Source organism: Corythoichthys intestinalis, chromosome 3 (genome assembly GCF_030265065.1).
Source record: "Corythoichthys intestinalis isolate RoL2023-P3 chromosome 3, ASM3026506v1, whole genome shotgun sequence".
In the NCBI taxonomy this organism is placed as follows: domain Eukaryota; kingdom Metazoa; phylum Chordata; class Actinopteri; order Syngnathiformes; family Syngnathidae; genus Corythoichthys; species Corythoichthys intestinalis.
Window position 1 is genome coordinate 35,244,592 of NC_080397.1, and position 27,399 is coordinate 35,271,990.

Sequence of the window (27,399 nt, forward strand, 5' to 3'; positions counted from 1 at the left end):
GGACTCACTTTTCACCGTTTTCCTGCATGGAGGACCAAATATCAGATCACGAAGGTACGACGGATGGCTGGATTGCAGCGGTTCGTCGGAAAAGCATTTCTTATGATCATATTTCTGCTGGAATGAGAGTGTATTCCCCTCATCTCTACTCTTGTAAGTTGAACGATTTATCCGTTTTGGTTTCAATACGTTTTTTGTTTTTGTTTTTTTCTTTACTGTTGTGTAAATCTGCCTCGGTAGCAATGCTAACCTACTCCTCCTCATCACCTACCTGTTGTGTTACTAGGAAAACCTGCATATGAAATGCTGACAACACATCCCGATTGGTCACCATATCTCTTCTTGGGTTATTCTGAGGTCAAGCGCACCACATCGGAGCGTTGAGAGGTTGGAAAGGCGAAGAGTGCACGCTGAAACTTCAGTTTGCTCTGCTCTTACAAACACGATCCCAAGTGTTATGAAAAGTCAATAAAATATGAATACCAAAACATGACTTGAACAACTTCTTGACAAACTGTAACTGCTTGTTGTTTACTTCAGGTCTTCATAATAAACAGGTGTAATAATTACAAAGTCAGGTGACTTAATTTTGTTATTCTATTTGGAATATGCATTGACAATTTTTGGACAGTGTTGTAGACAAGAACTGGGACTGATAAGTTGCAATAGATTTATTTCAATTAATGCAATTTCTCCAATACGATATTTGAATTGACAGTTTAAAATCTTTAAATTAGTGCAAACAAGGCCCACCCTCTGACGGTGGCAGCAAATATTATATAATTATAATACACAAATACAAGATCACAATAAACGTGTCTTTGTCAAAGCAGTTTAAAACACTATTTACTGGCCTTGGGTAAATTGCCAGACAGGATAAATATGTGCTTTAAAGTTCTTGCATTTCCATTTTAAGTATTGCAAGTACTAGTCTCCAACACAGTATTTGAACTGACAGTTTAAAATCATTTTAGTACAAAATGGCCCACACTCTGGCAGGGGGCAGCAAATATTATAATACATAATACATTATAAAAAGCTATATACTATATAAATACAAGATCACAACAAAACCTGTATTTTTCAAAGCAGTTAAAAAACATCCAGTCGCCTTAGGTAAATAAAGGTGTATAAATATGTACTTTACAGTTCTTGCATTTCTATTTTAGGTATTGCAACTTTTCCAACACTATTTGAATTGACAGTCTAAAGTCTACATAAGTGCAAATAAGAATATTATAATTTAAAAATAATAATAGAATATATAAATTCAACATTACAATGAAAGGTGTCTTTGTCAAAGTGGTTAAAAAAAAAAAAAAAAAACGTCACTGGCCATAGTTAAATAGCCAGGCAGAATAAATATGTGCATTAAAGTTCTTGCATTTTCACAAGTTAAAAGCCCGCAGTTCATCGACGAGAAGGGCAGACCCAGATGGCGTCTGCTGCAGGGGCTTGTTTGAGTCCGACACAGGACAAATGGAACCACTCCATTGAACAAATTTTCTTTGTCAAATGATCCAAGAAGAGAGATGGTGACCAATCGGGATGTGTTGTCAGCAGGTTTACCTAGGAACACAACAGGTAGGGGAGTCGTAGTAGGCGAGCATTGCTACCGAGGCAGATTTACACAACGGTGTAAAAAAACAAAAACGTATTGAAACCAAAAGTGGATAAATCGTTCAACTTACAAGAGTAGAGATGACAGGAACACACTCTCATTCCAGCAGAAATATGATCATAAGAAATGCTTTTCCGACGAACCGCTGCAATCCAGCCATCCGTCGTACCTTCGTGATCTGATATTTGGTCCTCCATGCAGGAAAACGGTGAAAAGTGAGTCCATTTTTCCTCACCCCTTTTTTTGTCGTAGGAGACGCTGTTGCACCCGGTAACGCAACAATAAAGCACCCATATTTTCTTTCTAAAACACCGAAAGAGTTAGCTTAGCACTATCACACGTTACAATCCGCATTGACTCTGCCGGCCCGGAAGTGAATTATATTGCCAGCATGGAGGCGGGTCCAAACAATGACGTAGTACGTCCCATTCCCTATTGTGCCCCAAAATACATGGATGGTGTTGCCGCTCTATCTAATGGACTAATACAGAGAGACACGATGTATACCTGCAGGTGTATAGCTAAAGTCCCTACCTCTGTGCTCTGCGCCAACCTAAAGAAAAAAGACAAAAGAGATCATTAATAAACAAGTGGCAGAAAGCAAACTGAAACAAATAGAATCAAAGTCAAAACATAACAGGCTTCAACAAACCAATACAACCAAATTGAGAGCTGCCACCACCTCTCCTGAACCAAGCAAACAATTCAACTTATATAGTGGCAGGACGAACAGATGATTGGGTGATTAACTAACGAGGAAGTGGTTCCAGCTGTGGAGCCCTTCTGTGATCACACAGGTGGAGACTACTGAACAAAAGGAAAAATGCAGGTGAAAACCAACATAAACCAGTATAAAGTGAAAGGAAAAACATACATACCTGAACAAAAGGAAAAATTACTCCCCATCCGTAACACTTCTGCTAACCCTTTGAGCATTAGATTTAACACAAAAAGTGCAAAATAGGTGTTTATAAAGTGAGATTTTGGATGTGTATTTCTGCATGGAGCATTTTTCAATTTGGCCATTAAAGAGTTCACATAAGGCCATGTTTTTCTAAACTGCAATTTTTCCTAATCCTGCAGAATACTTTTAGTTACTGAACCTCGTAATTTATTTCTCGCAGTCATTCTGTAGTTGGCAGACAATATCACAATTAGTGCCTGGTGAAAGCTCTGCTCAGTAGACTAAAACCCACTAGTTTACACTATAAGTGAATTGTGGATTTTTGGCCTTTATATGCTGCTTTCTAACTGTGTACAAATTACTGTACAAGGCAGCCAACTCGGTGACTTATTGCGACAATGTCTTGCTTTAGTTTACTTGTGTTTTCCTGCTGAATTGTGTGTAACGTGATGGCCATGTTTATAGATTTATATAAGGAGGGTTGGGAGAAGGATAACACTTGCTTGAGGTCCCTCAATATCAGTCCTAAATCTACAAATCATAATTTTGCAACTATCTTTCGTATCGTAACTGTTTTAGCATCAAGCAAATTGGCCATGCAGTGATAAAAAACCCTGGGAATGGGAAAGCCTATTCTAATGCTTTAATTTCATACAAGCATGACAGGCTTCCTCCTCTCAGTTTGCAGCACAACCAAGTCTAAGCATTTCAAAGAGACTAGTGTTTTGAATGGCTGCAATGTGGGAGCTCAGAGTCTCTAGCTATGGATTAAGCTCAAAGCAAATAGTTGCATTGAAGAAACAGAGGTAATCTCTTCCTTCTCCTCCATGGCCCACTCACCATACCTGTTCCCTCATTTCTTAAATCCCCTTACCGAATTAGTTTTTACAAAGCTGTTCGGGGTAAGGTTTGATTCACAGTGGTTACAGAGGTTAGCGTAACATGAGAACTATCTTGTCTGTTTCCCTAAAAGTCCATTTGCTAAAAGATTGATACACTATTCATGTGGCTATTGTTCTCTAAAGTAACATCATGGAAGATTACAGAGCATACGGGTATTTTGATAAACGTGGCAGATCTTGTGCCGGAGCCAGCAGGCAAGAACATCAAAGCACGGACAAGTAGCATTTGGAGATGCGCACTCTTTGACCTGACTCAGCGGTGTATCAGAACCTCTTCATCATATTCACTCACTAACTGTCAAATCTAGTTTAATCACCTACAGTGCTGGGGATAATTTACCCCACAGCAATCTGTATTAGCATAAAAGTAGTTTCGTTTTGCATCTTGATGTGTTTCTCTGCTGTTTTACAGAGGATTCAATCCATAAAAGAAATTTCCCTCTCAGGAACCAGCACACTAACTGCCTAAATATGTCATCGCTGTTCTCATTATTTTGCTTCCCTCCTTTCAGTACTGTGATAATGAAATAATGATTAACTTGACTAAAACGATTATTTCCTGTTGCTTGCAACGATTTTAGAAAGATAATTAAAAACATCCATCCTGTGTACCACTTATACTCACTACAATCGTGATAAACATTTTTATATGAGCTCTTTAGGCTTATCAACTGTCACACCAGCTGGACTCTGAGACAAATGAGGATTTGAAAGTAGGGTTGCTAAGATTGGACAATGAGTCTTGACGATCAAATTCATCGACAATGAGGCAGGCCGATGTCCACTTAAGAGAGAGGATGAATCATTGACCGAACATTCTCAAAATAGGCAACAACGATATCCACCATCTGACGTGTGTATTTATTGAACCCATGTTAAGCTCAAGCGATGTTAGAGGCTTCATTACTGCAAAGTAGGGATGTAAATCACCAATTTCATGATAGTAAATGAAGAGTACTTATATAGCGCATTTAACTACATGGTTACTATGCCCAAACTGCTTTACATTAGCACACATTTACCCTTTCAGCCACACATTCACACACCAATGGTGCTGCTGCCATGCAAGGCGCTGCCAACCCATTGGGGACAGATTAGGGTTCAGTGCCTTGCCCAAAGCCACTCCGACAGTGGGCAGTCGTAGCCGGGAATCAAACCGCTGACTAGGGTTGTTCCAATCATGTTTTTTTGCTCCCGATCCGATCCTGATCGTTTTAGTCTGAGTATCTGCTGATCCAGATATTTCTCGATCCGATTGCTTTTTTCTTTGCTCCCGATTCAATTCCAATCATTCCCGATGATTTTTCCCGATCATATACATTTTGGCAATGCATTAAGAAAAAAATGAATAAAACTCGGACGAATATATACATTCAACATACAGTACATAAGTACTGTATTTGTTTATTATGACAATAAATCCTCAAGATGGCATTTACATTATTAACATTCTTTCTGTGAGAGGGATCCACGGATAGAAAGACTTGTAATTCTTAAAGGATAAATGTAACTTTGTATATTGTGACTAAATATTGCCATCTAGTGTATTTGTTGAGCTTTCAGTAAATGATACTGTAGCCATTTAACTTCTGTCCAAATGCATGATGGGAAGTGCAACCATGACTGTGCGCCGTGGTACCAATTGATATATCTTCTCTGCGTTGGGAAATAACATAGGGTGTTAAGAAAAAGATCAACTACTACCTTTCTTCCCCACATTGCTTACCACGATTATTGTAATCGTTGGGAGAGGAATTGTAAGGCTTTAACCATTTAAAAAAAGGCTCCAAAGGCTGCCAAAATCCACTCTACTCATTTTACGCTGCCTTTTAGCACTATATACTGCATGGGTAAAACGGCGCCTTTATAGATTGAACGCGACAATGCGTGAGTGGGTCGTGCAGCGCATCCGTTAATTGCGTTAAATATTGTGACATGATAAATGTAAAAAATATTAATTCTCGCCGTTAACGCGATAAATGTGATAACCCTACCTTAAACTTAAACTAAAGACTCTGGAAGAGTGTAACACATTATGTCTGTAATGTTAAATAAAATTAGAAAACGATTTTATTAAAAAATATACTAAAAAAAGACATGTCAGATATTTTTTTGCCAATTCCAATACTTTGAAAATGACGTGATCGGACATCTTTACCGCTGACCCTTCGGTCCCAGAACAACTCTAGCTACCAACTGCGCCACGGCCGCAGTTTGTTTGTTTGCCGTTGTTTTGTGTGAAAGAATACAATATTTGCCGATCTTACAAAGTCTGCCATGATTAGACTCAAGTGCATCAGCTCGATTTAAGGCAAGACTTGGTAACTCTTCAGTTTGGGTCCATTTTAGCGATACCGGTGGACAAACGCGGTAATGTTTAGCCTTAAGGAAGAATGCGTTTCCCATTAGGACCAGCGCACACCTGCATCGTGTCATAAAATCATGATGGTCGCCTGCAGGTGGATTAAATAACATTTCTGTTTCCATCGGCTGTGTGAAGGACGAAAAGTACCGTATTTTCCCGAATATAAGGCGCACCCGTGTATAATGTGCACCCCAAATTTACTTGTAAAATCTAGGGAAAATTATTGTACCCGTTTATAAAGCGCACCCTACTTTTAGCACCAATAAATACTGTAGAAGAATACAACAAAACAGCTTATGTACAGATACAGAAATGTCATTTTACTGACTGGTGAAACACAGCACAAGCATAGCATATTGGTAGTTCAAAACATTACCATAAACTGACAATATTTACGGTAATAATATGATTTGACAACTTCTCCAACTTACCAGAATCTAGGAGAAAACAAAACAGATGTGACTTGTCTTTTAAAGGCTGCTGTATAACTTGCTCATTTCATCACGATGAATAAATGTTTCTTCCATAGATTGATACAGTAAAATGAAAGTGAGAACGTAAGTCGGAAATCTGAGAGAGCTCATCACTGTCGACACGACAGTAACAATAGGAACTATTGTTATTTGGGTTTGAGTTTCCCGAGGGACAGATATAGTTGACGGACACACACAGGAAGTCTGTGTTGTTACGTTTGTTATGGTCCGAGTTGCGGAGCTGCAATAAACGTTGACTCAAATGAGTTCGAGAAACTAAATTCTGTGCTTTATGAAGAGTGAAAAAAGCAGAATTTAACACAGACGAAATCATTCGGCCGATCAGAGTGAAGTATTACCGAAACAAAATGATGACGTCACGTACCGTAATGGTCGGCAACGGATCGCCGCATATGTTTCTTCAACACAACGTGGTCGTGTCAATAAAAAAAAAAAAAAAAAAAAAATCCGTTTTTATATATATACATATATATATATATATATATATATATTTTTTTTTTTCTGTCTTCATCCATGTACCTGTTTATAATGCGCACCATGATTTTATAAGTTGATTTTGGGGAAAAAAAAGTGCGCGTTATATTCGGGAAATTATGGTAATAAGGTAATGAATCCAGTTGTGGCTAAACAATAGAAAATGACGGTTAGCAACTATGTGGCTTAGTGTGACTATAGCCCCCAACCCCCACCACACCCCACCCAAACTCGTCAGCGCTGACGCCAGCGAGTGATAGCCGGGCCAATGTTTATTCTGTATATTCTGGTAAACTCCCTTTCTTTTTTTCTCTTCGGACAAAACTTTTTGTCTCTTGTTGCTCTGCCATCGTTGGAGAATTCCCGCGAAAGTGTTAGCATCGACTTCCGTCTTTGAAATGATTGGGGAAAGAGGGAAGTGACATATACGATCAAGCAGTCAGCACATTCGTAGCTTTTTTGTGTGGCAGGTTTCCTGCTATCCTTCTCAAAGTTAATTAGTGCCAGTGAAAGCGATACATACCCCTTCAAGATATAAAAGAGGTGTCATTCAACTAGTTTTGAGTCGACATATCATCACAAATATTATGAAAATATTTTATAAATGTTGAAAAGTTACCTAGTGTTGCTTTAATACGATATCCACATATTTAACATTATCCGTTCCATTTCAGCTAAATCAATGAAATACATAAATGAAATACAAAGCAGTTTTGATGTTTCGGACATATTTGTTGCTGGAACATTTCAAACATTAAATTATAACCACTCATTTTAACAAAATGGTATATCTAAAAGATCACAGTATAAATCGAAGTTTTGCGTTTTGTTCGATTACAATCCTGTTGTGCTAAACAAATCTAAAACTCGATCCAGATCGATTGTTTTACCCTTACAGGACACATTTAGTCTTCTAATTCGGTAAACTACAAGCAGTTGGCAAACAGTTGCATATACTAATCTATTAATTATGCCAAGGAAATATGGCTCAACAAAAAACACACATACACACACAGGGTCTAATAGGTCATAGTTTGATACGCAAATACGCTGGACACATTTACCTCTGGTGCTCTCTTGGGGTTCTTAGCACCAGAGGTGGGTAGTTCCACGTTACATGTACTTGTAAGAGTAGTTTTACCAAGCCATACTTTTTACTTTTACTTGAGTAAATTTGTGAAGAAAAAAACATTACTCTTACTCTGCTACTTTGGGCTACACAGAAGTCGTTACATTTTTCCTCTTTATTCAACATTTTTTTTTCTCAGCGATGCCAAGAGTAGCTCAACCAATTTCACCAATGAGACGCTGCAACAATAATCACATGACTACAACATACCAATCAGACGCAACCTTGCCGTTGATCACGTCAGCTAATTCAATCACGTAAAGCACCGTAAAAAATGAAGTATACGACATAGAGCGCTGGCCTCAACATGACTCGAAAGCGTCAATTTTAACCTCTCTCCTAGTCTTTATTTGGCACCCATTGACCACGGAAAACCGGTGATATGATCCTTTTAAATTCATAATAGTAACCTTTAAGGAAGTACAGCATTCACTGTTCGAACTAGGAGCTATTTTCTCCACTAGAGGGCACTCGTGCTCTTTCGACGAATAATGCTTCATTTCCGTCATTTTTTTTTTCTCCCGCCGGAATTCAATGATTTTTTATTTATTTATTTATTTTTTTATTTATTTGGCTAAATGTGGTTATGGAATGGGTTTTTGTACAGTATCATTATAACAACAGTTACAATGCATAACGTTGTGCTGAGAAAAAATACCGTTGTTTAAAAAAAAAAAAAAAAAACACATGAGTACCTGCAAATCACACCACTCTATAGGTTAAAGTTCCATTGCAGTGTCTAGCCCCCACTACAAGTATGTTGAACCTGTTACAGAGGTCAGTTAAATGTTTAATGGAAAGGAATTTACATCATCTCTGCTATAATTAATAGGTTGCACTAGGGACTTGCACCCACCAGCAAAAGAAATGTCATTCTCATGGCAGGAGAAAGTGTCACATTTTGACATTATATTTTTTTCTCCTTTCTTTAAATCTGACAATGAGATGCCACTTTTCATTTTCTGATGTCTGCCTGGGAACAAGCTCAGAGGATGGGATAATGGCCAACATGCCAACCATTATAAAGAGAGCTTGTCAAAACCTGATAGGTGTGTGCGTACAATACGTGTGTACTACACAAGAGGAAATACAAGACATGCCATCACTCCTGACTGACGGACTAAAATAATGCCATGTGTAAGAATTACCCGCGGGCGACGGATCCAAATGTTGTTTTAATTGTTTTTGTTTTTTGTTTTTTTTTTTTTTTTATCTTCCGTTTTACGGTAATTTGTGATCCAGAAGTGTCGGAAATATATTTTTCATTTCGGATCAGAGGATGCTAAGAGGACAGAAGAGATTTTAATCACTCCTGTCGCTTTAAGGACTCTTATCAAACGCTTATTATGCGAATAGAGAGCACTGCGAGCCACTGAGCAACCAAGGGACGGACTAGAGTGGATTTGTGGGGGAAGCCAACATTATCGAAGCAGGAATGGACCGCTTCTGAGCCGTATGGAGTTTGATTTCGCACTGGACCGCTGTTTGACGCTTCGGATCGTTTGGGATAAACTGCGCACAAGTAGCACGCCACACTTGAACCACAGCGAGGAATAATGGTTTAAAACTCAACAAACGCGGGATTACTGAAGGACCTCCCCACTTCTCGGTTGCCCACCAGGCGTTCGGTCTCGACTAAATAGTATCTCGAGCTGTTTCTGACATTGGATCATGGATCGGGGAGGTGGGGAAACAACAACGGTCAGCGACATGATTTTTCTGCACAGTTTGCGCCCCGCAGCGAGGTTCGGCATTGGCGCTGTCTGTCAGTGTTCCGATGCAACAAAAGTTAGTAAGCGAGTGTAATGCGTGGATTTGGAACTATTCTTGCTAATTTGCACCTGCTTTAGCGAATAGCTCCTCGACACGGTGCAGATTCGAGACCAAAACGTGTGGTTTTTGCCTTCCTCTCACCCACCCGTGTGTTGATACTTGCACATTTGCTCGTCGTAATGGAGATTAGAGAGGTATTTTACTCAAGGTCATTGAGTGTTTAAGGCTAGATTTCCACACACGGTCGGCTGTAGCCGGTGCAGCACATCCTAGGATTGCCTACTGTGTCTTGTTTGTGATTCCACAGCGCAGACAGACAGCGTCTCCCGTGGAGTTCTGTTTGCATTGGGTTTGACACTCCACCCCCTCTACCTCTTTCACACCCCGCCCCCCCCCCCCCCTCCTCAAACATGGATGGGAAATTGAAGAAGGGTCGTAGATGCCGGCCCAAACGAGAAAGGGTGCGGAGGTTGCGGGAGCCAGGGAGCAGGGACCCCCTTAGCCCTGACCCCAACTCCCCGTTCTCTGACAGGGAGGGACACAGTCCCAGGAGGGACGCTAAGAGGGGTCCGCACTCAGCAGCGGCTGCCAGAGCCCCGCGCACCCCCCGGCGGAAGAGACGGGAGTCCAGCTCACAGGAAGAGGATATCATTGATGGATTTGCTATCGCCAGTTTCATCAGTCTGGACTGTCTGGAGGTAAGCAGGAAACGCATCATTACCTCCTGTCTGTTGATGTGTGCACTCACAAAAAAGTACATTATTGCTCTCTTGGGGGTAGAATGCCTTCTCCACTACTATAAGGGGATGTCCAAAGTTTTTCTAGTGAAGGACACGTACAGGAAATGGAAGGAAGATTAGGCCCACTACACATTCTCTTTGTTTAACATTTAAAAATAAACACAATATACTTTAATGTATGTATGAATGTATGTGTGAAGCAATTAGATGTGCTGAAATTAAAGAGAACAATTATGTGACTTATTAGTATTTAGGAGTGTGACAAACAATCAAAATGGTGATATATCGTGATACTTTGCATCCCAAAGGGTTATCGATATGCTCCTGCCAAGAATCGAGATATCGTTTTGAAAAGGTGTCGGTGTCTAAAAAAAAAAAAAAAATAATAAAAATGAACCAACAAAATGCTACCAAAATTTTCCACCATAATAGTGTCTCAGTTAATTCTAAGGCTGCATTGACATACGATCGCTTCGAAACGCGATCTTTTCGGCATCTGATGTAAAATTTGACTCGCCATTTGTTTCTACAGCTGACGACATGCCAATCTTCATAAGTTAAGGTAAAAATTATTATTATTGTAACATCGCCAAAAAATCCCCAGCTTCGTCAGGTTTTTAATAATTTATTTCAGAACTTGTGCAACACAACATGCCTACTGTCCGCCGCAGCTGAACATGAAAAGTGAAAGTGAAAAGTCCTCTCTCTCTGTTAGCCACACGGTGCAGTCAAGTACACAACCCAAAACGCATTCTCAACATTAGAACCCGATTCGTTACATTATACAGGTATTATTATTATTATTATTACAATTATTGTTATTATTCCTATTTTTATTCATAATTTATTTTTTTTCTGTGTAATTTGTATTTGCAATCGTACCAGCAGTATTTATTAAGGATTTAGTGTAGGTTTTCGGGCTGTGGAACAAATTAATGGAATTATAATGTATTCTTATGGGAAAATTCTGCTCGACATACGACCATTTCTGGCTCAGCTACGGAGTTTCAGGCAAAAACTTTTATTGAGAAAACAGAGGTTCTTCCGCTGGCATGTGGGGATGAGGAAAAATACCAACAAAAAGCGCTCCATACGGAGGAAAATTACAAACATAAAACGCTCCAAATGGAGGAAAAAGCCAAGATAACTATGATCAAAAGTTCAAACCAAAAGCACTCCAAATGGAGGATAAAATCTGAACAACTATGATTGCTGTGAAACCAGGCCGGCGTGACTAACATGGGTAGTAAGACAATTTGGCACAAGACCAGGGAGATGCAGACTATTTATACCAGGGGTCTCAAACCGATTCCACAAAGGGCCGCAGTGGGTCCTGGTCTTTGTTCCAACAGATCCAAAACAGACAGTTCAACCAATGAGGTTTCTGCTAAAGTAAGCAGCACCTGACTGCAATTAACTGATTACACTTGTTAGACACCAGATTGGTGAAAAGGGATTGTTCTCGTTTGGTTGGAATGAAATCCAGTACCCACTGCGGCCCTTTGAGGACCGGTTTGAGACCCCTGATTTATACACATGAGGTAATGGGGAACAGGTGGAAACAATAGGTGATTAGGTGACTCGAGGAAGGGCAAGTGTACAGACACAAGGAGGGTGAAGCCTTCAAAATAAAACAGGAAATGACGTGACACAACTCCCCCATGACGTGACAATTTTGACTTACAAAAAAGGTCCTGGAACGAATTAACTTCGTATGTAGAGGTACCACTGTATACTTCAATGGCAATGTGTTTAAGCAATTAGATGTGCTGAAATTAAATAGAAAACAAGTATCTGACTTAAAATGTTGTTGGTATTGGTGGGATACCTTGAAAATTTTCAGAATTCCCAGAAAATATGTTTGCCTTTAATTTATTTCATTGAAAATATGAAAATCTTGTCAAATGTTAGTTTGAACATGTACATTGATGTCACAAATTAAAATGTGGTAAATTAGTGATTTGCAAAGACAAAAGTAACATTTAAAAATAAAGTGCATTACATCATGTGCAATATAAATGTTCACTTTACGAAGACCTTGGACTGTAGTTCACGGTTTAAAGAAAAATACAGTAGTTGTGTTTTCTGTTTAGCTGCCAAAACACCATTGAATTTACAAGTTGAGTACCTCATGAATGAGTTGTTTCCTACTGGCAGCATACGGGCCATTAAGGGAAACAAACAGGTGCTGTCGCGTCTCAAATGACTTGTGTTGAATTGTATTCACTTTCGCCCAGAGTTGTAAGGGCAAGTCTGACATTTTGCTGGGTGATGGACTCCCTTCTGCAACAGTTATCTATTACAGGCTGATGGACGTGTTGCTGATAACTGTTCATGCCATTACTTCCTTGTGTTTTTAATGTGGGCAAATGCTTTCAAGAAGGAAAGACATTCTCCTGTGACATTCTCTTATTATCTCATTAAGTGGCAAATGAAAAATAAATCTTTTCTCCCAGTGGGGCACAAGTCTGACTGACGAGGCAGATATGTAACTGTTTTAGTTTGTATGGCATTAAGTCTTGCCTCATTTGAAAAGAAAAAAACAAAAACAACAGATACATTCTAGGTCTTTAATAAAGAAAGCGAGAATGTCCTCAGAGGTCTATATTTCAAAATGATGACCTAATTTACAAGCCCACTAATGATACCACAAGGCACCTAATTTCAGCAACTGCCACCCAGCAAGCCTCAAAACAAGGAATTAATCAGTCATGTCTCTTTACTCCCACACAGCGCTTAGTATGATATAGTTAAATGTAGATTTGCTGCAGAATATTCTAATGGAATTTCAGCCTGGAGTGCACAAGAAATCTAAAACTGAATAGTACAAATAGCTTATGATTATTATCAGCTAGCCATTTGTTAACAAGTCTACTTGTGTCTACAATAGGTCATGGGTATAATTCCATTACTCTTGCATATGCTTAAGGAGGATTAAAACGGGTAAGGTCTTGGCAAAGGGAAGGTGCTTGAACTCTAACCACCAACAACTATTGAAACGCTTTTTGAGGAAGCAGCTGCCCGAGATCAAATACTGTATATACTGTATATTATACCTCATTAAATTTGAGCATAAGATTACCATTAAACAGGATGATCTTACTATTTAGTGTCATAGATGTCACTGCCGTGATTACATGGTGACATGTTTATGAAGCAAACGCAAGAAGGAAGATTCCCACGTGTGCTATGATCTCGTATCTGTGATTATCTCTGCCCTCGTGAGCTCTCACAGCTGTGGTCTACTTCGAGGATGTCACAGCAGCTAAGTGCTTTTAACTGGCTTCTCTTCTTCCTGCATGCAGGTGTCTGTCCACACTGCGCTAAGTGACTGACTTGTTGCAAGATTCTCTTGAGTGATGATATATTCACATCTGCTATTCTAGTTGCGTGTGTCGTAAATTATTATGTTGAATGCATTACTTATAGATAGAGCACTTACTGTATATATAACAAACCACAGTAAATATAATGTATTCTCTTTGAACTGCCGAATACATACTGAATGAGAATAGGAATCAGTGCACCCTATTGTGCATACATGCTTTCTATTTCAAGACTTAGTAAATGAAGCATTATATGGTTAATACTTAACCAGCTACTTGTTGGTAATTGTTCAGATTATAATGCAAATGGGCCCACATTATCAAATGATGTACCGTATTTTTCGGACTACAAGTCGCAACTGAGTATAAGTCGCACCAGCCATAAAATGCCTAACGAAGAGAAAAAAAAAACCTATACAAGTCGCACTGGAGTATAAGTCGCATTTTTGGGGGAAATTTACTTGATAAAATCCAACACATGGAAGAGACATGTCATCTTCAAAGGTAATTTAATATAAAAATTAGGGCAGTCAAACGATTACAAATTTTAATCGAGTTAATTACAGCTTAAAGAATAATCGTAATTAATCGCAATTAATCACAATTCAAACCATCCCTAAAATATGCCATATTTTTCTGTAAATTATTGTTGGAATGGAAAGATAAGACACAAGACGGATATATACATTCAACATACGGTACATAAGGACTGTATTTGTTTATTATAACAATAAATCAACAAGATGGCATTAACATTATTAACACTCTGTTAAAGCGATCCACAGATAGAAAGACTTGTAGTCCTTAAAAGAAAAATGTTAGTACAAGGTATAGAAATTTTATATTAAAACCCTCTTAATGTTTTCGTTTGAATAAAATTTGTAAAATTTTCAATCAATAAATAAACTAGTAGCCCGCCACTGTTGATGTCAATAATTACTTACACAATGCTCATTGGTGCTGAAGCCTATAAAATCAGTCGCACCCAAGCACCAGCAGAGGGCGGCAAAACTCCATAAAACACAATTAACAAGTGAACGTTTCACTGTACCGTCATTTAAATGTGTCTGAGCGGGGCATCTGCGTTAATTGCGTCAAATATTTCAACGTGATTAATTTAAAAAATTAATTAACGCCCGTCAACGTAATAATTTTGACAGCCCTAATAAAAATACAATAGAGAACAACTTGCTGAATAAGTGTACAGTGTACAGTGCATGAACAACGAAATGCAAATATACTGTCCTCACCAGGACGCTACGGCTCGGTCCTGGCTATTCAGCGGGCTAAACTCCCAAATGACGATGCTGGACGTCTGTATAATTTGCTGAATCAATTTCGTCCTCGATACCAAACTGGTTCGCATCAACGTAAATGAATGATAATTAGGTGCTTTTACAGCAATGACAAAAACGGTTAGCATGCGTTCGCTAGCATTAGCACATCGTTCAAACAATCACACAACTGGCTCCAAGTGTCCGATCGCGGGTGGAAAACACACAACAACCACAGAAAAGATACTCTCACAGGCGTTGCCTCTGTAGAGATATTTTACAAGCATAAACAATGAACGTAGGTTCGCAGCCGTGTTTCTTTCTCGCTAACTCGCCCACTCACTCAGAGCTACGTAGCTGTCGGTCTTCTTCTGGCGTGTAAGCGCTCTTCTTCACGTTAACAAGTGCGAGTGCGGCCCCACGTGGGTGTGAAAGCGCCACAGACTAAAAGCATGCATACAGTATAAAAAAAGTCAATAATACAATTGAACACACATTGCTAAAAGCAGAACGCAAACGTGGCCAGAGCTATTAAGAGTTATTCAGATAACTACAGCATAAAGAACATGCTAACAAGTTTACCAAACCATCAGTGTCACTCCAAAACACCAAAATAACATGTGAAATGATATCATAATTAATAATTTCACACATAAGTCGCTCCTGAGTATAAGTCGCACCCCCAGCCAAACTATGGGAAAAAAACTGCGATATATAGTCCGAAAAATACGGTATTTGGATTGGGGAAATTATGTATTAATTTGTTATTTCTGCTTTCCCTTGATTACCCCTGAAATATCATGTTTGAATAATTATATATTTTTAATGCTTTACTGGACACTAATCACCATTTGTTTTCTGCTATAAACTGCAGTAATGCACACGGAAACAATGCGAAATGTAAAGGTATGAGGATCTTGCCATGATTCATCCTTTCACCTTTTTACTGGATGCTCGAGCCGAGCACATGACTCTCAGTACCTGTGCTTACTGCTCATCAATTATAAGGAGGCTGGCACTTGCAGAAACTTACCAGGGAATAATGCTGACCTATAATTTGATGCTCTGATAGGCTTGCCCCTCATTGGTGGTAGGACTGTTTGGTCTTTTTCGACCCTGAAGATGATTGATGGCAAGTGAACACATATTCCCGTGCGTTTTTTTCTAATTCCCAGACAATCACTAAGTGCTCTTTACTGAGAACCTACTCCATCTTTTCATCAATGCCACTATACTTCATCGTCCAAATATAGCCTGTAAAGATGTTTCTAAATGCGTGCAAAAAGGAAGTGTTTTTTTCTTCTTCACCCATTGTGCTTTTTGCTTTTAATATTCCAGTTGCCAGTTGAAAAGATCCATGTCCCTAGATGATGGCTTAGGCCATAGCATGGCCATGCCAGATCTCATAACCCATTTCATTACAGCTGAAAACCATTCGCTGCCATGGCTACATATGATCAGGCCACAAATGTTTGCTTTGACTGTCCTATCTCTGTACTTGGGAGCCATGATTATACAGACATAACCATCATGTTTTGACATTGGTGCAGGTTAGTGAGCGTTTTTTTATGATTATTTTTTTTAACCTTCATTATTTTTTTGTGTAATATACATAATATTTGTTTCTGTTCAATAAATATTTTATATATGTAATGCTATAGAATTATACAGTGTACATAAATAATCTATAAATAATAATGATAATAACATTTATACTTAATATATTTACTGTAGATATGTAATTATAAAATAAACACTTTTAAAAGTTGTATAATGTATTCAAATGTATTTCTGGTCTAGCTGCTGAAAAAACAGTACAACTAAAAAATGCAATCCGGAATTTAAAGAGGTACTAAAGTAATTTTCCAATATTTTAATGTAGGGATGTCCCCAATCCGATCATTTGATCGGAAATCGGGCCAATCGGGCCATTTTTCATAGGATTGGAATGAGGTAAAAAGGATCGGGTTTTTAATTAAAAATATTTTCTGGGGTTGTTTTTTTTTTTCAATTTTAAGGGCTAAAAAGTAACAAAATAATCCAGAAATACAATGGCATTGCCAAATGAAAAAAAAAAGTTTTATACTCCATTCTCAGAAAAAGCGGAAGAAGAACTACAGTAAACACTACATTACTGTACAGGTTTTGTTGAAATAAAAATCATTATTATATTTTTTTTCTGGAATGGGATCAGGACTCGTCAGGTTCTCAAAATCAGGTGACTCAGATTTGGGTACAAAAATATGCGATCGAAACATCCCTATTTTGAACTGTTTCATGCATAAGGGAGGGTGCCCTGGTTGAAGTGTTATCTATGTATTTTGTCTTAATTTGATTATAATCAAATATCAAATAATTTTGCAAAATTAATTGCTGCACCTTTTATGCAAGTACCTGCACTCCTCATTCTTCTTCCATGCCCACTAATATAAGGAGCACCAAGGACCTGGGAAAGCTCGTCTGTATGGTCTCAATTCGAGTTGGCCACTTCCTGGTTCTCAACTAAGCTCCACTAAGCATACAATTTATACATATATAATGTGATATTTTTTATATCCATACATTTGCATGTGCTGTGGTTAAGTGCAATACCTTTGTCGCAGTTCCTGTCTTTGTCGCTTTTTTTTCCTCCGCGACCTCTACTATCCGTTGCCGCCGTTGTCCTCTGTCTAGCCACCGAGAGGCACTTTGATCGGCTTGGTCTCTGGCAGGAGCTGGCCTCCTCGCCTGGTTCACAATAGACCCCCCCAATCTCCAACATTTTATTTTTTGTATAATTGTGAAATAATGAAGCTTGGTTTAATTGAAACACTTTGTAGTCCGCATCTCCGCGTTGTGCCAAAGTCACTACACACATTTCCAATGTCAACGAGCTTCCCATCCATGAATCCATTCCACCAACGGCCAATCAGAGCAAAGAGTATTCAAATTAGATCTAGTCAGCTGCATACTTATGAGAAACATGATTTTTTCAGAAATGCAAAATAACATTCAGTGTGCTTTCAAAGCAAATTCGTGTGCAAAGCTAGTAAAATAGCATCCAAAATCATGAACAATTACATGTTTAAAAAAACAAAAAAACTTTGGTGCCACTTTAAGAATCTGCTGTTTGAGAATTTAATGTTTTATTGTTTGAAAATACTTTGAATAAATGTGCTTTTACGGACTCTCAAGAGGTTTTTCAAACGCTTGGGATTGTACTCCCCTAGATGAATGATTTTTACCTTACTGTGTTGTGTTCTAAAAGAATTATTCTCTGTGGCTTCACTGTGGGTATTGAATAAGTGAGCAGATAAACTGACACAATTATCTCTGTCACACCATTAATAAGATGTTTGATTTTCTCTGTTTGGTCTCTGAGTGACTTTGGCTGCACAAATCCCTTCTTATTAATCTAAAATCCTTCTTTTTTTATCTGCTTTTAACATGAATTTACAGATTTGCTCAGATGTTTTGTTCTGCACAATGAGTTGTGAAAATCACTATAATGAGGATTTAGTTTTATTTAATTTCATTATAGTTCAGTGTCAAGGGGCAGTATACTGACTGTGAAGCAGACAGTTTTATTAAGAGTGTCATGTTTTGCTTGAAACCTTGGCCTTTTGTAGATCATTCTGTTTTATCAATCCAGACAAGAGCAGCTAAGTGGGATTTTTCTTTTTTTGCTCAAGGTCCTGTTTTACACAGATCATCATCTGTTGTTGCGCCGTGCAGCGCTGTAGAGTATCATGGGGAAATCAAGTCCTCCGCCCGCAGGGATCCTGACAGTAATGGTTAGGAAAGCTGCGAATTGCTGCTTCGCTTTCCAAACCCATATTTTCCCATCTGGTCCTAAGATTTAAGTCAGCAGCATTCCAGTTACAATTGATTGTCTTTGAATGTAATGAAGTGGTAAATTGAAAGTCCCTGTCTGAAATGTTGGAAAAAAAATAAAAACTGTGTGCACTTACTGCAAACATGGTCGATACATGTCATATATATTTACCACAGTCTAAGGCAGGGGTTGGGAACCTATGGCTCACGAGCCAAATTTGGCTCTTTTGATGACTGCATCTGGCTCTCAGACAAATCTTTAATTATTTAAAAAAAAATAAAAAATGTTATACTCCTTTGCGCTGTTACCAGCATTCCCAAGAGGCCGCTGTCCAGTTTCAACATGACCAGCATTGCCAATTTAGTGGAGAAGAAGAAGGAGTGGGCGAGCGTAAGGAGAGAGAGAGACAGGTGTAGAAAGAGAGCTGCGCAGGAGCGCTGTGTTGAGTGACTGGGTGTCGCTCACTGGTTTTCGTTTGTGTTAATAAAGTCTCCGATAAAAAGCCATCCGACACGTCTATGTGTTTTTATAAACTATGCCACCTCCCCGAAGGAAGAACCGGACGTAGGATCGATGACGAACGAGACAAGGAAATTGCCGGTCCACTCCAGACTACGGTTCGGTGTTGATAGCACGGCATTACCAAACAGTACAGATTGGTAACAGCGCATTGCGCGAAACGGCGACAGTCACTGGTGACTAAAATGCTGGCTCGCAGTCATTGTCGTGGGAAAGTGGCAAACATACATGTCGTTGTGTCTATCTTATCTATCAAGCAGATGAGGCAGAGACACTGTTCAAGTAGGGTTGCCGTATTTTGCTGTCAAAAATAGCGACCGATGTGCGCATGTGCGTGAGACCAGGACATAATCTTCCCTCGTTTTCAGTTTCGTTTTCCCGTTGTGAGAAACCCTTATGAGAAGATGGCAAAAAGAAAAAAAGATGAGAAGTATCATACTTTTCAGCAGGACATAAGGACATAAATGCGGCAACGTTTATTTCTCTCTTTGGATGAGTCTACAGACTTAAGTTATTTATCCCAGTTCAGCGTGATTGCAAGGTTTTGACAATGAAAGAGACACCAAAAGGGAGGATTTGAAAATCTACTGATAAAAAAAACCTGTTTCGGTGTGCTCCATGCATAAGTTTCCAATGTCTGGATGAAGCTTAACCCCACCAAGTATCAACCAGACTTTAAAGCTATCAGCAAAACCATGCAGCACCAGAAGTTGCATTAATTGTAAGAAATACTCATCATTGATTAGCAACAGCATAACAATGTTATTGCAAAGAATTCAGAGTCTTATTGTACTTTAAAAGTGTTGAAATTACATAAAATGCACACATTACCTGTATTTTTACTTTTAAACATATCGTATGGCTCTCACAGAATTACATTTAAAAACAAATAGTGTTCATGGCTCTCTCAGCCAAAAAAGTTCCCTACCTCTGGTCTAAGGAATGGAGTTTTTCCTGTGTCATTGAAAGTGCCAAACCACATAAGGTCCGTTATGTAAAACTAGGTGGTCTGATTTTAGATGACCACATTGACATTATTGTAGTGATTAAAACGAATTGTTATTTATTTATTATTTTTTTTTACAAAGGGTTGTACCTGTGTCTCTGTCTTAAATAAACAGTCAGTGGCTTGGGTTACAAATGCTGAGGTATCTTAATTCTTGCTCAATAGTCTGGTGTTATGATATTAAAAAGCTTCAACATGCACGAAATAGAGCAGCTGAAAATTTTTCGTGCAAGCAGTATATTTAGTGGACTTCACTGGTTGAGTAGAGGATGAGGTAATCTTTAATCTTGTTTTTATTGTTACATTTAAAAAAAATCTCAACTAAGCTTTTATGTTTGTTTTAATTTATCTGTCAGCAATGAACAATGACACACACAAAAAATGGTCTTCTACTAGAGGCCCGAAAGTATAGTTAATGTGTACCTGTTAGTGTTGTGAGATTGGGGCGAGCTCCCACCTCAAATGGGGTATTTTCAAAGACTGAATGGTAGAGAGCTGCATTGGGCGGGTTGATAAATTAGGACTACTTCTGACAAGACTTGGCGGTCTCGGAAGGATCTGTTTTGATTGGTTTTAACGGTTAAACTTATATCGCTATATACTAGGGGTGCAACGGTTCAGTTAGCCCACGGTTCGGTTTGAACCTCGGTTTTGGGATCACGGTTTCGGTTTGGTTTCGGTTTGTGTTTTGCATTTTGCTTTTTTTTTTTTTTTTTTAATTTTAAAACTGCCTTTAGTTTGCTTTTAAAAAAATGAAATAAACACTTAAAATGTAAACATTTTGGACTGTTAAAATGCCTCTTAGCTCTTTGGCTAGTGTAGTGACTGACTCTTGAAATACACACACAGTAGTAAAAAAAGTTACTTGGCAAGTAACTGGTGATACCTTTCATGTTTTTTTTTTCCATTAAAAAAACAAAACAAAACCAAACCAAAAACATAGTAACCTTTGCTATGTTTGGAGGTCATTTAATGTTGTGAATCAACCGTTAAAATTGATAAAATTGCTCCCGTTTTTGCATTAGTTCCCTTATGTCTCATTTCGACATGTGAAAATTTTAAAACTGTTTCATCCTTTAAAGATAGACTCAAGTAAAGATTTTGCCGATTTAGGAGTATTTTAGATAAAAATTTGCTTAGGTTCGCTCGGAAGGTTTTCTACAACAGGGCCTTTCTGAGTTTACTGCTCTAAAATGGCAGCTGTTTACTAACACTACCGAGTCTGTCATTTCGCATTCTATATGCATGATGTTTCTAGGCGTAGATTGTATGATGTCGGCTACAGTCAGGAAAAATTGGAGCCACCTAGCCTAGCATTGCGTTTGCTACAGCGTCTCAACACGCTTCCCTCTCCGTGTCTTTGATTTATCTAACGTCATTCAACCAACGTATAAACGAACATTGTCTCGTTGCAGAAACGGTGACCAAATCCGAACGGATGAAAAAAAAAAAAAAACGTAATGCACGAAAAACGTGCAGATTTTGAACGTAACGTATGGCGTACACATTTAAAAATGAGTGCTCACTTGTCCAATTTACGACGGGACCGTATGGATTATAGTGGACCGTCACAGTTAGGTAGTAGCACTCTGTAGCACGGGACGTCCAACTATCAGTGGTCAGGGCGAAACTATGTGCTTTAGCGAAATCATCTTCGATGGCTTTGCGTGCCATTTCATAAATGTCAGGGATTACGTTGTTGGAGAAATATGTCCGCGAGGGAACAATGGAACGCGGGTCAAGCGTTGCAAATAAATTAATGAAGCCCGCCGTGTGTTTTCACTGGTGTCATCTTCGGGGTTGTCCTACCCTGAGAAAGTGATATCTGTGGGTGATGCCGGCTGAGGTGCCGCAGTCATGTTATAACAGTGTTGCCATTAGCATGGGGAACAAGCGCTGAGCAATGCTTGCAATTTTTTTTTTCTCAATATTTTCTCTCCCTCCGCATTGTAGTCCACGGGGAAACCAAAATGTTGCCACACCGCAGATTTGAAAGAAGCCGGTGCTTCCTCAAAATTCGGTCTCGCCACTCCTCCGCTCGCTCATAGCTATTTGTTTTCTTTCTTGTTTCACTTTCACTTCGCTTGTAAGCGAGAGAGGGCGTTACTCGGCTTCTATTACACAGGTGCTTGACAGCGATCCGACATTTACTTGCGGGGCAGGAATTTCTCCACAGCAGTGCTTCGCGTCACACACAGGCACACAGAGCTCGATCAATTCTTTTCACAAGCGTTAGGAATACATTAATTGCAAAACCGAAAAGGCGCGGTTCATAAAGACGTATTGAACCGTACAGGGCGAACTGTACAGTTCGGCTTTGAACCGCAAACCGTTGCACCGCTACTATACACCTGCTACCAACTACCCAGGTTTAGGCATGTGCCGGTATGAGATTTTGACGGTACGATAACCGTGAGCAAAAATACCGCGGTTTCACGGTATCACGGTATTACAATTATAGCTCCAAAATGTGTTATTTTGAGATGTATGGGTTAAAAAACAAACAAACTTTTTTTCCATTGAACAGGTTTTTTTTTTCAGAACATAGTTGCAAATTTGAATATGAATGTATTGTTAAAATAAATAAATTATCAATTTAAAAAAAAAACAAATATTTTAAATAAAATTAAAATATAACGTAGACTATACCCACAGCCACAGCTCAAGTTGCTCAAGTTTAGAGCAAGAACAAAATAATTTCTATAAAAAAACTAAAAACTCTTCTGAATGAATTTTTTTTAAAAATATACTGCATAATTTTTTTGAGGATTAAAAATTTATACTGCATAATTTTTTTTGAGGATTGAAAAGCTCAAGTGAAGTTTCGCCATTTTCAGCCACTGTGTCAACTCTAGTCTACATGATGTCATGCCTTTGTGTTAGAAAGAACAAAGAATTCAAAAGTTCATAAGTTAGTTAAAAATGTATAAGTTAGTTAAAATGTAAATATTGTTGTGGAAAGGTTTCATCTAAAAAAATATTAATAATAATAATTGGGAGTGAGACCTCTCCTTGACCCAGCGAACGTGGATTTGTGCTTAGGGCAAAATCATCTTTCCTCAATTAACAATCTTTGATGCTATGCCTTGTTTTCTCCCTTTATTCAAGCGAATCAAGCTTGTTTTCTCACTCTGCGGCTGTAACACTCGACGAAGTTGCTCTCCCAGCTAAGCCTAGGCTAACATTCGTCTTATAAGCTTTTAGTTAGTTTGTACATCGTATTTCAAAGGAAAATATGTGTTTTGTTTTTGGCAAACTTTTTCATAGTGCTAATCTGTTTAGCTACTCACACGGAAAAATACAATTGTACAACATTTTAAATGTATTCATTTTGTATATACACTTACCACGATTTGAGAGCTCAATAAATTGAAGAAAAGAACGCCTTATGTTTGGAGTATTTGTTTAGGGTTCGCTGGCTGTTTAGCTGATAGTCACTTTCACACACAGCAACAAACGGGAGGGGGTGAGCGCTGCCGCGCCACGCCACGCCACTTCTGGCTGCATTTTTGACACATGAAAAATGGCGAATACCGTACTACGGTCTGACGGAAAATTTTAGTGGTTTTGAAACCGCGACGTTTTCACACCACGGTAAACCGGTAACCGGCACATGTCTACCCAGGTTCAGCTACCTTGCTTGCTTACAGCAGTGTCTTTGCTCGAATTACCGTATTGGCCCGAATATACCACGGCCCTGATTATAAGACGACCTCCTCTTTTTCAAGACTCAAGTTTGAAAAAACTCTTTGAACACCAAATTCATTTTTATACAGAAAATAATTACAGTACATCTGAAACAAATGATTATAACAATACACGGTATTTGAGAGATTTTGCCTCATTCAAATCTTAATATCTGAACATTTAAATATGTGAACTAAAGTGCAATCACATTCGTAAATGAATGGCTTCTGGTTTTTGAAATGTAAATAAACCAATCTATAGGTATATGATAAATGATAAAACAACAAAATTGCAATAACTGCATTAACCATCAAAGTGAGGTCTAACTGTAACTGTAGTCTTGAAACAAATCTGAATAAGGAAAAACATTGCAATAAAATAATGCAAACTGGTTAAACTTGAGAGTAGCTGAGATCTATCATGACAGAACATTACTCCTCAAGTTCAGCATTCGCTTCAATGATATCTGGCGCCATCTAGCGTCGTGAATGGGTATAATGTATAGACCCTGAATATAAGACGACTCCCACTTTTTCAGTCTTATTTCAATGCAAAAAAAACAGTCCTATATACGGGCCAATACAGTATAAAGTATTGAGACTACTGAACTGGAATTTTAGCGCTTCACAATGTTTGAACTGAGAACTGCTTGCAATTTTGAAATTGTTGATAAAGTCAAATTCAACAAAATATTCCAAAAATGACATAACATTAAAATATGTTCGATGCACTATAAATTTATTTAGGTTTTGTTGTGTATTCTGGGGTGGTGACTGCACATTCCCAAAATGACATGTTGCGTGTGGTGATGTCATCGCAGGAAGAGAATTTGCCATGGTTTCTTTTTATACGGTGGTGGAGCAAGCCTCACAATTAAATCGTCCCATTTTGGAGCCCACAATTGGAAGCTCCCGTCTTTGCTGTGGGGATTCACCGTTGCCACTAAATGAGAGACCAATCCGCAACAGTCGTTATCACAGTGTCTCCATGTAAATGGTTCTGAAGAAACGCAACTCTATTATTCAATTACCTTTCCACTTCATGGTTACAATTTGCCCACTTTCCTCAGGAAAAGTAAATAGGTGAAGTCCATCAGTGTTACTTGCTGGATATACAGGACTCAGTCCCGTCACCAGACGTTAGTCTTTCAAAGGGGGCATATGAAATGCATGGAAGTGCACAATAATTATGACCTTGTTTCTATATTTTGAATAAGCCTACAGTATACACATATTCATCATGTTAATCCTCATGCCCGAGTCAGTTTTGCTACTGTGGATAAGCTGCATAAAAAAGAAAACTTAAAAAAAAAAATATGGCGTGTGTCAACAGCGGGATTCAAACCCGCCCAGGCTCAAAAGTTAGCATGCTTCAACCTCGTTGTATTCTCTTAACCACATGACCTCAAAGTCACCGTGGAAGATTACAATTTTGTCAATTTGAAAGGCCTGGCAACAATGTGTATCAATTTGCACTTGAGCGGTTGCGAGTTGATGATTCCGCCCACCCGGGTGACGGGTCTGACAATACTCTACAATCCATCCATTTTCAACACCATTTATCCATGTCAGGATCACGGAATGCTGGAGCCTATCCCAGCTGACTTTGGGCAAAAAGTGGACTACACCCTAAACCGGTTGCCAGTCAGTCGTAGGGCACAAACAGAGACAGACAGCTGCTCCAACTCACAATCACGCTAAGTGGGAATCGATCTCGCATTGCCTGCACCGAAGTCAGACGAATGTACCACTACACCATCAGCGACCTGTTTTAAACTTGAACGGTCAAACAGGATGGTGGGTCATTTTTTTATACATCAATTTATGTGGTCTGCTGTGCACTTTAGTGAAGATAAATGGTGTACTGAAAAAACTATTGGAGCTACTTCAGTCACTGTTGGCGGTCATGGTCAGACAGCACATTTGCTCCACCAATCATACATGATGTTGTCTCTTTTCCTGGTGGTGATAGCAGTGATAAACAACTGGGCTTTAATTAAAAAGGTACCCCTGAGATGTTGCTTGTCATTGGGTAAGTAGAGATTGGTCTTAATGCTGTTGGGATCTCCCCCAACTGTCGCATACTGATGCCGCAATGCTGCTGATAAATGCACGGTCATATACACAGGATTTCTCGTGGAATAGACTCAGTCATTCAACAATGACCTAAATACACGCCACAATTGTTCCAGTGCACTGTAGATGCACAACAGGAGTTGAATCGCATGCTTGACTTCTTGCACCACTTTCGGTCTGGACTATCAATAAGAGGTAATTATATTAAAATGAAATAAAGTGGGGAAAAAAATTAAGAAAATGAAATGTGAAAAGTCGCTATAGTAGGTTTTAAAAGAGTGCCCTTAAAATGCTGTTGGTTGTGTCCTTAATAAAAAATCCAAACACCTAAGTACTGTATATTATTACTTAATTGCTTATTTACGATAAAACACACATTTTTTTTAAATGTGTTTTATTGGTAGTGCATTTGTTAATAAATAATGAGGCTGTGATGTCTCTGGAGGGTAAGCGTGTTCATTGTCTGACTGGGTGGCAAACCTAACCACTTTCAGGTAGGGGTGGGAACCTCTGGATAGCTCACAATACGATACGATACGATTTGCGATACAAGGCTCACGATAACGATGATCTCACGATATGGCGATCCAAAAATGATCTGGAAATCATTCTACAATATAATGTTTTTTTTTGTCATTTCCTGTTTATTTTGGGGCATTTCTGTGTCATTTCCTGTTGATTCTGGCCATTTACGGATCACTTTCTGTTGATTTGGATTACAGAACAGGAAGTGGCCCGGAAATCTCCCCAAATGAATAGGCAGTGACTCAAATTCAACTTGGGCTGCAGCTATCGATTATTTTAGTAGACAATCAATCAATAAACTAGTTAGTTCAAATAATCGAGTAATCTGATAAGGAACATAAAAAATTAAAATACCTGAGCTGAGCCTCAAACGGTATTAAAAAAATAAATAATTGAGGATATAAGTACAACAAAAGAACATTTGGCTAACTTACATAACAAAAGTCCGCTAACTTAAATGCTATAAAATGCTTACATTTTTTTTACAATCCTGTTAACAAAGGGTTCAAACAAATATTTCCAACGGCTAAATATACCTATAAACTAATTTACGCTTGCATTAAAAAATATTAGCTCAAACAAAAACTTATGCTTATGTCGGTCTTAACAGGGAGTAGCTGGATTCAGCCATGTGAAATTAGTTATGTCATATTCACTGTTGCCACTAGAGGGCAGTGTATCCACGCAAATATCAATAAAAACACCTTCAAAACAAACATTACAACGCCACTTTAATTAAACGAATACCTAAAAAAGCAAAATTTAATCCGA

At 38.6% G+C, this 27,399-nt stretch overlaps 1 protein-coding gene across 8 annotated transcripts in view; it reads left to right on the forward strand.

Annotated features, from left to right (window-relative positions):
- fbrsl1 (fibrosin-like 1) overlaps positions 1-27,399 on the forward strand; it is a 532,343-nt gene that overhangs the window by 36,480 nt on the left and 468,464 nt on the right. For 5 of the 8 annotated variants that reach the window (XM_057831195.1, XM_057831197.1, XM_057831199.1 and 2 more), the window contains exon 3: positions 9,970-10,360. The exons of 2 other annotated variants lie outside the window; for them this stretch is intronic. In XM_057831195.1, coding sequence (XP_057687178.1) covers positions 10,073-10,360 — 288 coding nt within the window. In that variant the 5' untranslated portion in view covers positions 9,970-10,072. The remainder of the gene's footprint in view (positions 1-9,969; positions 10,361-27,399) is intronic. One more of the 8 variants, XM_057831200.1, reaches the window with a different exon arrangement.